Raw genomic sequence first — 15,233 nt, 5'->3', positions numbered from 1 at the left:
CCATAGGTTTACCATCTACATGGTTCATTCTTAATTTTCATTTTTTGTGCGGATGTTTATGTTTATTTTGTTCTTATAGCCCTATTTATAACTTATAATTTCTTTTTCTTATTGAAGATTATTGGTTTCATATATATAAAACTTTATAAATCTTTATAATTTTAAAACATTTTAAACATTTTAAAAAGTTTATTATTTATTGAAATTTTTATATTACTTAGCTTTTTGAACGATTCTCTCTACCACTGGTCGGTTTCTGGTGTAACCATTTTTTATTATTTTATCAAACCATTAAACTAATGTTACACAATCAATGCCTACGACAAGATAAGTTGTTGAGTATAATGCATTTTAGTAATTTTCTGACAGATGTAGTTTCCCTAGAAACGAATGATTAATTTCTTCCTCAGTATTACTATGATATAATCTCAGACATATTCCATCTTGTTTGAACTTCTAAGTTAACGAGCTCATTCAATATTGCTTGAAATTTATGAATAAACTGAAAATTAATTTATGAATAAACTGAAAATTAATCATTATTTACTATGGGTGAAAATCTATTAACCTTATGAAATATTCAATGAAAGATGTCAAATTAATATTGTAATATGATGCGATGTTAGCCATCGTTAATTATTTGTGTTATAAGCGACCTATATGCCTGGTCTTGTCAACATTCACCTAATTTAGTCATGAGTTGGAGTGAATATGAGATCATATCGTGTTCCAGAGACATTTTAAATAATAAAAGGGTTTTTGTTATTAAGTGGGAAGTAGCTTAATTTAATAACCTGTCCAACTAAACGTGTATAAGAAGCAATTTATGTGATTCTATGTAATTTGCTAATTCAATTAATAGTGTAATAATATCACCACTCATTATTTCTGTCGTCATCAATATTCATGCATGTTGTCACCACTATACTATATCCAGAGGACCATGTATCCTGAGTGATTACAAACTCTCGCCTACCCAAGAACCCTAGCTAGCAAATCCCTCCTCTAAACGTCGAGCTATTTTTCAATCATCAATTGTTCCTATTGTTCAATAACCAGATTTTCAATTCTTATTCAAGTCACTTAAATGTGTTTATTCTTTACATTACTGTACTATTTAATTTACATCACCTCTGGTAATTTGCAAAGGTGACCCCAATTTTCAAAAAAGGTGATAGGCTTTTAGTTGACAAATATCGACTAATCTCACCAAAATCTTTGAAGAAGATTTACTTAGTAAACAGTAAAGCTCACACAAATACAAATGTACGGGGCTAAATGAAAAACCATCATTCCACTACATTGATATTTAACATTTATACCGTGTTTAACTGTTTATCCAATTGTTATGGAAATAACACATTTTATTATCTTTTTTATCCATGAAAAATTAAAAAGTAGTCTGGTTTGTGTGTAGCATGCTTACTAGCTAGCAGACAATATAAAAAGGTTCTGGCACAGGCAAATATCACAGACCGCTGTTCGCTGTACATATATAGGCTATATGTATTACTCGTTGTTGGTACCAAGAAATTTAAGTTTAAATGATAATTTTTTAAAGTTACGTTAGTTGGAAATACAATTCACTATAGAACACAAGGTTACTGTGGTTAAGACGTATATCTAAGAATGAACGTGATAGAGTACCCTGTTCTTATAATACCCTATTTTGGTTCACTGACATATTTTCTAAAGAATAAGACTGTGGGGAAGTGAACAAAACAAAAAGTTAAAAAGTTTTTCATTTGTAAAAAAGTTACTTTTTTCCAAACTACTAGAATAACTAACCTGGTTTTAAGATTTTTGAGCTCAAATATACTACCAATTACAATGTGGTTTGACAGGAATATAAATGAATATAACAATGGTAGGGACAGGTGGGCAGTTCAACACTACAAAAATGCAGTCTTTGATAAACTCCCATCACAAATTGGTGTCATTGGTCTTTCAGGGTGAATAAATCGATTGAGAAATAAAAATAATTTCAAATGTCTGGCCTAAACTGTCTTTTGGTATCTATATATTTCATTCTGTGTAAAAGTTCAATGGTTAGCCACTGAGCTGGGAGGAATAAATTCATTTGTTGCTTGATAGCCTTGATTTAAAAAGGCGAATGACCACTGTCTCTGAGGAAACAATAGTCTGTATGAAACATAGTTCACAACAAATAATTTACATACCATACTGTACACAGGTTTAAAAACGTGTTAGCTATATTTTAATTTAAATATTGCCCTCTGCAATAATGTATTAATAGACCAATTAGAATAATTTACACTATATATTAATTGAAAAGTCCTACGTTAAATAATTTGCAAAAGAACGTAAACAATTAGTAGAGTTTTGTGGTAAACATTTTTCAAACTTATCAATAAGACATAATAGTATTGTTAAATACTGGTATGGTTAAATTTCGAATTCGTGAAGAATATATTTTATAAAAATGTATTAAACATTCATTTGTATCCCCAAAGACGTCATGAACGTAGCCATGTTCAACGTCATTTATTTTTGGGCATGGCATAAAAATATAATTAATAGTACATAATTCAAACACATTTAAAAATATTTTAATATATAGTGTATACAAATCTAAAATGTTTTATATCAATTTTTAAATATTCAAAAAGTATATAACTTTACAAAAAAGTAAAAAATATTTTTATACGTATTATGTATACCTCCCGTAACACTGCGATAAAAAGTAAGTGAGTAAAGGTGCATGAAGTTTAACATGGCTCCTCAAAAACCCAATATCGGTTTCCTACAACTGGCTCTTAAACAACTAGACCTGGTGTTAGTAGACTTGGTGGTAACATACCTTCAAATGCCAAAGTATCAGCAAAATTAATGAGGACCTTTATGTTTATTGAAGATTTTCGCCTTAATTAGATTGACGTTGAGATTTGTGCGCTAGTAAGAAATTCAAATTCTGATCATTAATAGTAGCGAACGAAAGGAGGATCGGTTTACTTGAGCGAAAATTATCGCACAATACCGCTGTGACACAAAATTGTGGTTGGGCCGTATATTGGTCAATGGTGTAATGCGTGTCCAAAATGACTACTCAGAAGCAGGGGTGGGCAACAGGATGCATTCCATCAGGTATATCTGTGGAGTAACCAAAGATGATACCAATGAATGAATAATTGGTCTCTGTTTGCGGACTGTTCAGATAGTGCAATCGGTCTTTTATTGAGTTTTTTTTATATTGCTATTTTTATTTGATTACTTACAGTTCTTCTTCTGAAGACAAGAAGATTTAGATGTGTTTTTATCATTCCAAGAGGAATTGAAGACATATTTTTAAATTGTCATATTTTTCACATGTATTGCAAAAAAATCTATATTATAATAACTTCGAAACATTTAGTGAGCGAGGTTACAAAACTTCCAAAAATTAATCATGGCATGATTACACGAAAAGATATTTTTGTTTTCCTTTCTTCAGGGAATGTTTTAAAAAGCTGTCGCAGTAAAATTAAAAATAAACCCCACCAAATCCTAATCATGATCGTACCAACTTACACAAAACCTATAAGTCTTCAATTTGTCTATTCCCTTAATAGAACCAAGACCCATTTCTAAAAGTTTTGTGTTTTGTTGCGCCATTTAGACAATTTATTATTTTATATTATTTATTATTTTATTTGAAAATGGCGGTAACAGATTTTTAACAAATAATGGACCACAACATATTGTTAGATTGTTTAAATTTAACCATTTAACCATTTTTAGCCAAAGCAATAATTATATTATATTCATGATATATAATGTTCCATTTACCAAGAAGATGGAGGGGAAGAGGTGGAGGGAAACGAGGTGGAACGGTCGGAATGACTCATGCCTATACTGAAGTTTGGGTTGAAGAGTTTATGTTATATTCATCTAATTATAGCCTCTTTAAAATATTTGTTTATTCACTTTGCTTGAATTAAAAAAACCATTTTTACTCAAAGCAATAATTATATTAAATTCATATCATATTAAATATAATGTTCAGTTTCTAGAATAATTTCCCAAGAATGTGGAGGGGAAAGAGGTGGAAGGTTCAGAATGACTCTTGTCTATTGAAGTTTGAATAAAGGATTTCAACATTTGTTTATCTATTTATAATGTGTTTAAAATATTAGAACAATTGTTTATTCACTTGTATATTGAAAGAGTCAATAAATGGTTAGTATCATTTATTATTGCATAGTATTTAAAAAAAAGTTTGGGTTCGAGGCTACCCCCACTACTAGACTCGTCCGTCGCTTCCACATTGGCCGCCATTCTTGTGCTACCAGTGAGTGTGATTACTACGTACATCGGAACCTCTCCCAGAGTTTCAACAGACCAGACTACTGTCTACAGATCGAGGCCATGAAGTCCATCAGCGTGAGAGTCAAGGCCAGGATGGCTGCCAGAGCAACTCCCAGTAACGTGAGTTCATATTTCAGATCTTTCAGAATTGTTTTTGACGCAGTTGAACAGCTTGAAATTTGTAAATCGAATCACACCAATGAGAAACTAAAACTATGCAGTATTTCATGATAACTATAAATTTTTACTAGCGCTTTCAAAATTTTACGACTTTTTTATTGGTTAATTTGTTTAAAGAATCGAATAAATTAAAAATAAGAAAGAAAAAATTTGTATGTAAAAAAAAGTTTCTCAACCCAAATTCAACTTTTACATTAGTTTTTTTTATATTTGGGTTTAATACAGTATATCTGTACAGTTTTTAACGTTATTTCAAGCTAGTTTCAAAATAATATTTGTTAGCCTAACAAACAGGTCTTCATCAGCGGCTTCCAGAGAGATAACCTGATGCACTGCGGCCCTAAATTCAACTTTTACATTAGTTTTGTTATATTTAGGTGTCATACAGTATATCGGTACAGTTTTTAACGTTATTTCAAGCTAGTTTCAAAATAATATTTGTTAGCCTAACAAACAGGTCTTCATCAACGTCTTCCAGAGAGATAACCTGATGCACTGCAGCCTCTGATTGTGGTATATTCATTATACTGTTTTGTTAGTCTAATCTTGGTAAATGTTACTTAGGTGAAATTGATATATTTACTATACTCTCGGTACAGTTTTTAACATTATTTCAAGGTAGTTTCAAAATAATATTTGTTAGCCTACGTAACAAACAGGTCTTCATCAACGTCTTCCAGAGAGATAACCTGATGCATTGCAGCCTGTGATTGTGGTATATTCGTCACACTGTTGTGTTAGTATAGTTTTGGTAAATGTTACTTAGGTGAAATTTTGTATTGATATAATTACTATACTCTCTCCGGAAAGTTGTGACCCCTGTTGTACTTCCAGCTGTGGCAAGACACCGGAACCACTCTTACCTGCCTGCAGTGAAACCTTTGGTATCATGACGTACAGAAACTACTCTTTATTTTACAACTTACAGAAATTATTTTATTTCATTGAAGTTATAAATCTGATATGGTTATGTGGTGGAAAAGATTAATTTAGATATCATTGTATATTTTAATGTCAGGTTCATTATTTCAGAGGTGCAATATACTTGCATTAATTTAGTTAATTTTTGTATGGAAATAAGATTGTAATATCACTGGTTGAATTAAGTAAGAATTATCTTTGTGGTCAATGCAGAGAGGCAATACAATATTGATGGTTGAGAGGGCAGCCTATTAGAGCTGTGAGTACACTTGGAGTACCTCTGGACATTGTGTAATCCACCGCAGAAGGTCTATCTTTGGCTGTTCCTCAGATTTATTGGTTTTTATGATTATGTGGTATCTTATTTAACGTGTATGCCATTTCCATCATACTGCGATGCTACTTTAATTTTGGTAAGTGTTATTGAGGTAATGAGTTATTGAGGATGCGTGTTTATTTGTGTACCAGTAATTAATGTTATTTATTTAATTCCATTTTTATGGACATACTCTCCATTTTTACATTCAAGATCAATATACTAAATTATTATACAACTAATCTAAACAAGAAACTCCACAACAAAACATGTGAAAGACAGAAAAAAATATTACATAATACTCTATTGCAAGGCATGATATATGCTAGAATAAATACGTAGACGTATATACGTTATGCTATGTTGCCGTGATTATTTTACAACTTTATTGATAGTATAATGTGATTGAATTCGATTAACAGTGATTTATTTTATGAGTTATATGTATAAAAGCAATAGAGAAAATAAATAATATTGATGGCTATATATCACAGGTAGATTCAAACTAATTTTGTCTATACATTAATAAAAGTCTGCTGTATCGTCTTGGCAGTCTCAGTAATACAGTAGTATTGGGGATAAGCTGGTCAGCTGGGTCCGTCAGTGTATCTTCTTTTGTTTAAATACACTTTTAGCCTGTAATTACCGAAAGATGGCAGGATCTGATGGGCTGCAGTAGATTAAAAAGATAAATGCTTAAATTTGAAACAAATAGATTTTATCAGAGTACTGTATATGATTGTTTAGTATACTCGTACGTGTTGGTAATATAGTCTCCAGACTAGTTTGTTAGAAATAATTGACATAATATAAAGTCAGTAATATTTTAAAATTTTGAATTATTACCTCATGTTTTATCGGCATTATATTTGATACATTAAATGTCTTTTTTCGTTGGCTTTCCACAGAAAAAAATCTAAGTTCATGATTAACATCTGGACATTATATCAAGGCCCAGATTTTGAACATCTTCTAAGTTAAAACGGTTCCCCTTTACTTAAGTGAGTTAGTATTGTTTAAACGCGTTGGGGTAAAACAAACTCATTGAATATCAAAAGATAATATTTTAATATGCATCGATTTCATGTTCAAATAAAAAAGTTTGCGATTGCTACGTAATATTTACTTTAGGCATAACTAATTTGATTTGTTAATCTCGTATTTTATTAATTGTTTAGATAGCCTAAAAATCTTTAACATTTTTAACACATGAACATTACATTTAGAGGAAGATACTCCCATTGAACATCTCATGATCTCAAAAAGATTTTCTACCGAGTTGTCGAAATGCCTAACAATAACATAACGTGTTGTAATAATTCAACGTGATTTGAGCAGGAAAATTAAAATATTGTTCAAAACTGTACTATATGAACTATGATGATTTTCTTTTCCTGAGCTTGAATGTTACATAATAGAGACCGCATAGCTCGTATTTTAGCTATAAATTTTTAATATTGTTCTAAAATCCTTGCATTTAACTTATTAAATAATTAATATGGGAATAATAATAATATTCATCTTGAGAATATGTCCATTTAAATATCTTTTGATTGTTTCTGAACCAATATCTTATTTTAAGGTTCATTAGAAAAGCCCCACACTATCGTAAGCGTGAAAGCTACAAGTTGCATGTTGCATTTTGTGTAAAACATTTAGTTATTTTTAACCTTAAACTGTGTCTTATAAATATAAAAAATTTAAAATGTATTGAAATTAAACTTTATCCTTAATACTTTACTACTAGTACATTCACTAAAATTATTCTATGTGTGTGTATAGGTAAATAATTAAACTAATAGGTAAACTAATTCAAATTCGTTTTTATGCCTTACCTAAAAAAAAAATAATTTTATTTTCATTAATATTTTTTCAATGGATTTAATGGATGCTACCCTAATATCTAACTATTATTTCACTACTGTATTTTTCACGAGTACTGACTAATTACTACAAGATTATACATTGAATGAAACCTACAGGAGCCACACCTTTGATGGTGTTTACGTACAGGACCACATTATGTGATATTTCTAGGGCGTTTGACTGCGTCGACCGGGGAATTTTGTTAAAAAAGTTAGAGTGTTATGGAATGATTGGTATTGAAAATTCCCTTTTTAATTGCTATCTCAGTAATCGTTTTCAAACGGTATTCAGCAATAATACCTATTCTAATTTATTATGCTGAGGTTTGTCATGGGGTACCACAGGAGTTCGTTCTGGGCCCACTTTTGTATTTAGACTTAGTTAACGATTTAGACGTCAATGTCAATTTCAGATCGGTCATGTTTGCTGATAACGTTACTTTTTTTACAACTCAACCTTCATTAGATTTAATTTTTAATGATTTTAAAATTATTTTAAATCAAGCCGATAACTGGTATAAAGCCAATATGTTATTTATGAACACAGAGAAGACCCAACACTTGGTATTTACTCTGAACAGAGCAATTTTGAAAGAAGCGACAATTGAGAGTGTAAAATTATTAGGAATTTTCTAGATCCTACGCTGTCTTAGCATATACATGTTGATTATGTTCATAAAAAGTGAGCAGAGTGGTATATTTATTGCGTAAACTAAAAATGTATGTTTCCAAAGATAAGCTAAGAATGGTTTACTTTGCACTGTTTCAGAGCATCATTAGCTATGGTCTGCTCTTGTGGGGCAATGCATCTGGTATTGATAAAATGTTATTGTCTCAGAAAAGGTCATGAGAATTAGAGCGGATGCTAATTTCAAAGATCACTGTAAGCCGATTTTTTTTAAATAGAAGCCATTTTAACGGTTATCAATCTTTACATTTTTTACTGCTTGATCCATGTAAAAAATAATTTTCAAAACCTAACACTGAATAAGCACATTCATACTTACAATACCCGAGGTGCTAACCTGATCAGCAAACCTTACTCAAAATTTTCTAAAATTCAAACTTCATATGTGGCCGTTGGAATAAATCTATTCAACAAACTACCTTTTAATGCTCAGAGTGTTACATTAAATAAATTTAAAACAGTTATTTATAAGTGTCTGGTAGAAAGACCAGTTTATGACTTATCAGAGTTTTATTCATCTGACATCAGTGGGATAGTTTTTTAGTGTATTGTTCTGCTAAATAGTACACTTTTGTCTCACTAACATTATTGTATTATTTTAATTCACTTTTACATGTAAACTATTGCGTATTCTATCAATGAGTGTATAATTTAAATTGTTTTGATAATATTTTGCTGTTAGTATAAGTATTCTGACGTGATCTATGTCTATGTCTTGTGGTCTAATGATCAATAAAAATCTTATCTTATCTTATCATTTGGGGTGACATTTTGTAAATTCTACAATAAAAAGATGATTTTCCACCTAGTATTTTACCAAGTGATGCGTATTAGGTATTTTTTATTATTACTTGTTGTACTATCACTAGTATAAACGAATACAACATTTTCCAGTATAATATTTTATTTTGTGCAAGGCCTTTCTGAATCAAAGATTCCATCATCAGGCACTTCACAAATTATCAAATGTTATTACTATACTATATTATTATCAAGTAATAATTAATTTTATAATAACATAAGGTAAACAATTTAAATTTACGGTTAGCCAGTATAAAATATTTAATTTCTTTGTAAAACTGAATTTCGAATTGGTCCGTCTTCATTATCGATACATTTTTCTTTTTTTCACTTATACTAATGATAGTACAATAAACCTTTTTTCCAATGCTCCAAGATTCTACATTACTTGTTGTCTTATACTATAAGTAAATTAATTTTTCGCTGAGAATTAGCAGCTAAGCATATCACTCGGGTGGCTGAAACAATTTAATTAAACGAACTCATCTAATGACATGAGATTTTCCATGAAGCTTAATTTCTATCATACATCTAGTTTCATTATTGTGCATGTCATTCCATGTGATTTGGCTCAGCGTCAGCAAAGCTTTCATATTGGTCTTATGGGTAACCATTTTGTCAACTAGAACTAGAACTAGACTTTTCCTCGTGACTGTTCCGTTTTTATAGATCGCGTAGTAGTATTACAATAAGGAAAAATGTGAAATTGTAATTATAGTTGTAACTTTATAGTTGGAATTTATTTTCTGCAATAAATATTGTTTGTCAAATTCAGTGCCAGTTTATAATATTGCATGTTATTATCTTTGAATAGGTCGTGTTGTATCAGAGTAAAAGTTATATTTCACTATTTATTTAAGGAAATAAATAAATTGAGGGAAATAAATAAATAAATTGTGTGTATTAACACACAAGGGTGTGTGTTAATACAATTTTTCAGGTTTTTAAGTTAGTTTATTTTATTGTTTTATGTATACTATATAGTGACTTCACCTGACCGAAAGGATCAGTAAAACGTTCTAATGAAGCAAAACTAGCAAAATAACTCAATTTATTCCAGCACAGACTCAAACACGTACACTCTGTTCCCTAATTAGGTCAAGGGGAGAAGCCAGCCGGCCCAAGAACAGCAACGTCACGTGGCGAAGTTTCTTGTCCTGCCGATACGTCATCCTGTATGTGATCCAGCACAGCCCGCCCGCTTGACCATCAGGGACACCGTGCCGAACGACCTTCGAAGATTGGCCTTCACCCTCGGCATGTTTACCCCACATATTCTTGCTCTTTTCTTGGCGTTGTCCTTCCTCATTTTCCCACCTGTTGCTGACGTAGGTGAGTAGTCGTAGATCCCATTAATAATACCATCATTCATAATCACCACTCTACCACTATTTACTGCTTGCCTACTCGATTGCACCATTCACTTTATAGATTTTTACTTCATATAGCGTTCGCAATCTTTCAGTCAAGTTACAACCGATTTTAAATGATGATTTTAAAGGATATTACTTTAATGAAGGATGATTTAAATTTTAGCAGTAACAGAAAAAGAAACTATAACTATAATGTTAAATGTCAAACGCTCACTTGCCGCTTATTTGTGGTCGTAAAGTTAGGAGAAAAGATTAATTATAAATATATGATAAATTTGTATCCAATCGCCTTTTTTGCAATATATTTATTTGACATTCATAAATTGAGATTTCAAATCTATTTGTAGGCCTACTTTGAATATTCAAAAAGTATACACTTTACAAAAGGTAAAAGGCACTCAAATGTGAATTACTTATGCTTAAAAAGTTCAATAAGGGTATAAAAATGTTTTATGTTTAACATAACTCTTATGGGGTAGGACTCACGTTATATAACTAACAATGTATAGGGATATTAAAACAATATTGATATTCTGGCAGGAACTAAGATCGGGGGATTCGTTTGACAAGTAACAGCTTCTGTTGTAGTAAATAACGACCCTAACAGGCACGGCCATTGAGAGTGAATATTATCTTTAGTATTTCTAATTGAATTTATTGTTATTATTTATAAACACCTCTCCTATTCTATCTGGCCAAAAGAGTATTTTATCCGTAGAAGTTACGTATACAATTGAGAGTTATACATTCAATTACTTAATTTTAATAAAAGCTACATATTTTGTGTTGCACATACTGTTACTTGAAAACTTATCATTTTATTTGAATATAGCATGTGTGACTTTTAATCCAAAACTGAAATTATTAACAAATAGAAATTTAAATTCGCCAAACACTTTGAACCACTTTTGCTCCTAGTAATACAAATTAGTATTGCATGAATATTCAGTTTTCAGTGAACTGTTTGTTGTCTACAAAATATCCTGTCATATCCTCAGATACCCTGAAACTGCAAATGGCGTGTTTTCCGCTAAAGATGAACATGACTGAGATTGAAGGTGCCACTATGCCTGACTTCAACGGTAAACTCCCACCCGTGGTCTACGGCGAGCCTGAAGTCCAAACCTGCCTCAACCAAAGCCACCACCCAGGTAGGAACTTCGGGAGCAAACATTAGATCTCGGGTTTCCTGGTGAATGTACCATGTACCCATACATTTTCAGTCCACCTTGTGTAAGACAGACTGCTCAAAGTCATCAAATCTGATATTCTAAGTAATGATTGTAATTAGGTATACAGATGGTAGGTTTAGTCAGAAGTTGGCTGCGATTTTATCTGCTGGTTGTTTAGTACTCTACTGTTTCGTTAGATCTTGTAGTAAACAATATTTTTAAAATGATAAATACAATGATATTTAAGCTGCAATATCAAAAACTGTAGAGACATTGAAATAGACATTATTTTACATATAACATGACACTTACATGTTCCATTGAAATTGATAACTATGCTGAAATATTATTATCATTGTAGATTCAAGATACCTTATGCCATTAAAACACAAGTGTATACAGATATTACCAGAAAACCAATGAATAGTGTTAAGAAGATTAGGTAGAGCTTGCATATTTAAATGAATAATTACCTTTATGGTTAGTAATGATTTATATTTTATCTGTCACAACATAATATAATTACAGGATAGTAGACTATTAAAATAGTTAGGAGGATGTTATCAGTAATAAACCAAACACTAATTAATGTACTGTAAACTTTATTTGCTATTCTTTTTACTTATAACAATAAAAAAACAATTTGAACATTTAAAAAAGATATATAACCTATGAACGTATTTTAATGCAATGACTGATGCGTTGTAATGTAACTTGAATAAAAAAAGGTTAAATTTCGTTAAAAACGTCCAACATTTATTTCTTACGTGATTTCTCGTAAGAAAAAAATTAAAATTAATGAATTAAAAAAGTTATATGAAAGTGAAAAAATAAATATGAGAAACATAGAAAGGTCGGTGGATAATTTAAATTAATGTGAATGGTACTTTTTTCGGAATATATTTGTATTATTTAAATACTATAAAAATATGTTTTCTTTAAAAACAAACCTTGTTATTTTAGCTGTACATGATGTTTTTTACGCTCAAAAATGTATTAAATTGTGTTTGTATAGGCGATATCTGCTACATGCAAAAGGTGACTTTCCAGGTGCAAAAGGAGGTCATGAACTCTGTGTCCACTAACAAGACCAATGATTTCAACAAAATCTGGTATCGCAACGGTGAGTGTTGTTACATTGTACTTTGAGTGGCATTTACAGTTTGCAGGTTTACTGGATATTCAAAATTTTCTATATTAAAAACAATCATAAACTAAACGCGTTAAAGGTTAAAGAGTTGATCTTCTCTTAGAATATCTAAATGAATTAAACATTGAGTTTAAAACCATTTGTTTTTGTATTGTAGACAGTCTTAAACAATATGTGAATTGAATCTAGTTAGGACTCTGAATTACTTTTACAAATAAATTTCACGGATATTTTTAACACAATAACTGAGTCAGCCAACAAAGAATTATTGCCATTTAAAGCAGTGCTGTTGGAGTAGTGTTTAAATAAGGCAAAATAAAACTGTTGTATAAAATAACATGGGTTTTTACAATAATTACATCAATGAAGAATTTTGTTATAGAATGTTATATTTTAATACAACCACATAATATAGTTTTTATTAAATATTAAGTAAGAAGATTAATATTCTACAACTATAACATTGTTTTACTTAATTGTTATCATACTGTAAAATATTGATATCCTTACCCTCGACCATTTTCCATGTGTTTTGATATCAAGATAGCACAAATTATTTATGTAATTAATATTATTCACCTATAAAATTCTTTTATTTATTTGTTATCATAATGTAAAATATTGATATCCTTACCCTCAATCATTTTCCTTATATTTTGATATCAAGATAGCCCGAATTATTTATGTAATTAAATATTTAAAATTCATTGAGCAAACATTGTCTATATTTCTGTCTTTAGAAATTATATTGTTCTAGAAATATCTTATTACGAATAAAAAAATAATTGTTTTGAATTAACTTACGTTAAATTTACTGATTTACGGAAACAAACCTCTTCACAGAATTAATCTTGTAAAAATAGACTGATACTTCTAGAACATTATGATGCAGAAAATGGTAAAAGAAATATTTTATGATCTTTTAAATGAAAATGTAGTTAATCTTCGTACTTAATTTATAGTGGATACAATTGATTTAATGTATTTTTCCAGAAATGACCCGCTACTACAACTACCATTGTGCTCCTGGAATCAACGTGTCTCAGAAGTTCTTCTACTCTGTAGTGCTCCTCCGGTCCCGCATCAGCACCAACATCTACAGCGATTTCGACATTGATAACGACTCTTTCTTGATGAGGCTGCGCGTAACTTTCAAGGAGCTTTACCTTCCAGACCAGATCTCCTTCTGTTAGTATTCCACTGTTAAATTAATTGTATTTTGCTTATTTTCTTATCGTTGCGTTTACCTAAAATTACAAACTATTTTCAATTTCAGCCCATTATGATTTGTCTTTTCTGAATCTACTAGTTTAGGCAATACACATCAAATACTTACCTACTACCAAATTTTCCAAATAATTATACTTTTAAACCTTGGAATTTATTATCTATAACACATATTTATAAACAGAGCAAATGGTTTAAATAATCTATATAAAATGTCTTATTCAAAATAGCGGAATGCCATACAGTAAAATCCAAAATATACCATACATATAAATATTTCACTTAAATTGTGAAACCCTCTATTGGTATTTTTGTATTTTATATTTCTGTCACTATATTTCATTTTATACCTTCATAATAATCCTACTGTTTTCTCATATAGTTTTCAATGATTTTGGCGAGACACTAGATGTGTCTCTTACTAAGTGCACTCTATATTTGTACAAATTGAGTGCCATTTAAATTATATAATTTTAGTTGTGCATTTTAAGAGGCTTTAACTAACAATATTTTTAGTTCTATAAATGATTGTCTAATATTTAACTTTCTTTTTTTTCAGAAACGTTGGAGATCAAGCCTATCTACATCCCAAAATTGAACATAACAAGTTTTTTTATTTTGGGTCTTGTTTATTATTGCATTATTATTTATGATAATACATTATTTTTTACATTTATCAATGTGGTGGAGGGATTTTGTTATGTCAATGGGTTTTTATAATGCATTAATGTTTTACATTTATCAATGTAGTGTAGGTTTTGTGTTCTTTCAATAGGGTTTTTTATATTGCATTATTGTTTTATATTTATCAATGTATTGAAGAGTTTGTGTTCTTTCAATAGAGTTTTTTATAATACATTAATGTTTTACATTTATCAATGTGGTGGAGCTTTTGTTCCTTTAATAGGGGTTTTTTAACTGCATTTTGAAAACTGTTTTTTATCTTTATTCAGGATGATTTTTGTAATAATACATTTGTTAAATAAAGGTTTCTTCAAATATTTCTTCACTGTTTATTGAACCTTTTTAGGAATATAAGATTATAATTGATAACATCTATATGTATAGACACATAATATTAGTATCTACGTGAAGTATCCTTCCTTTAGTTTATCCATACTTACAATTATTTTAACTTTAAAAAATATATTTTGTGGATAGTTAAACTTTGGTAATATGACTACGTGATATAAGTTTAAAAGGAATTCATTGCAGATTAAGATTATACATATTTC

General features: G+C 30.1%; 1 protein-coding gene across 1 annotated transcript; it reads left to right on the top strand.

Moving 5' to 3' along the window:
* Positions 1-4,158: 4,158 nt before the first annotated feature.
* LOC124358704 lies at positions 4,159-14,999 on the top strand. Its single transcript, XM_046811002.1, has 6 exons — positions 4,159-4,425; positions 10,174-10,408; positions 11,448-11,600; positions 12,637-12,744; positions 13,765-13,959; positions 14,558-14,999. Coding segments are annotated over exons 1-6 (945 nt in total). The 5' UTR covers positions 4,159-4,173; the 3' UTR covers positions 14,560-14,999.
* The last annotated feature ends 234 nt before the right edge of the window (positions 15,000-15,233 follow it).

The sequence above is a fragment of the Homalodisca vitripennis genome, chromosome 3, assembly GCF_021130785.1.
Source record: "Homalodisca vitripennis isolate AUS2020 chromosome 3, UT_GWSS_2.1, whole genome shotgun sequence".
Classification (NCBI taxonomy): domain Eukaryota; kingdom Metazoa; phylum Arthropoda; class Insecta; order Hemiptera; family Cicadellidae; genus Homalodisca; species Homalodisca vitripennis.
Note: the sequence above shows the minus strand (reverse complement) of the source record. Positions and strands in the feature narration are given on the sequence as shown.

What these genes read in the sequence shown, in the direction of transcription:
- LOC124358704 (XM_046811002.1), top strand. Translation starts at nt 4,174, where the DNA reads ATGGTTAGTATCATTTATTATTGCATAGTATTTAAAAAAAAGTTTGGG. An exon ending in CAACCAAAGCCACCACCCAG is followed by an intron (nt 11,601 to 12,636) that starts GTAGGAACTTCG and finishes GTGTTTGTATAG; the next exon opens with GCGATATCTGCTACATGCAA. An exon ending in CAAAATCTGGTATCGCAACG is followed by an intron (nt 12,745 to 13,764) that starts GTGAGTGTTGTT and finishes GTATTTTTCCAG; the next exon opens with AAATGACCCGCTACTACAAC.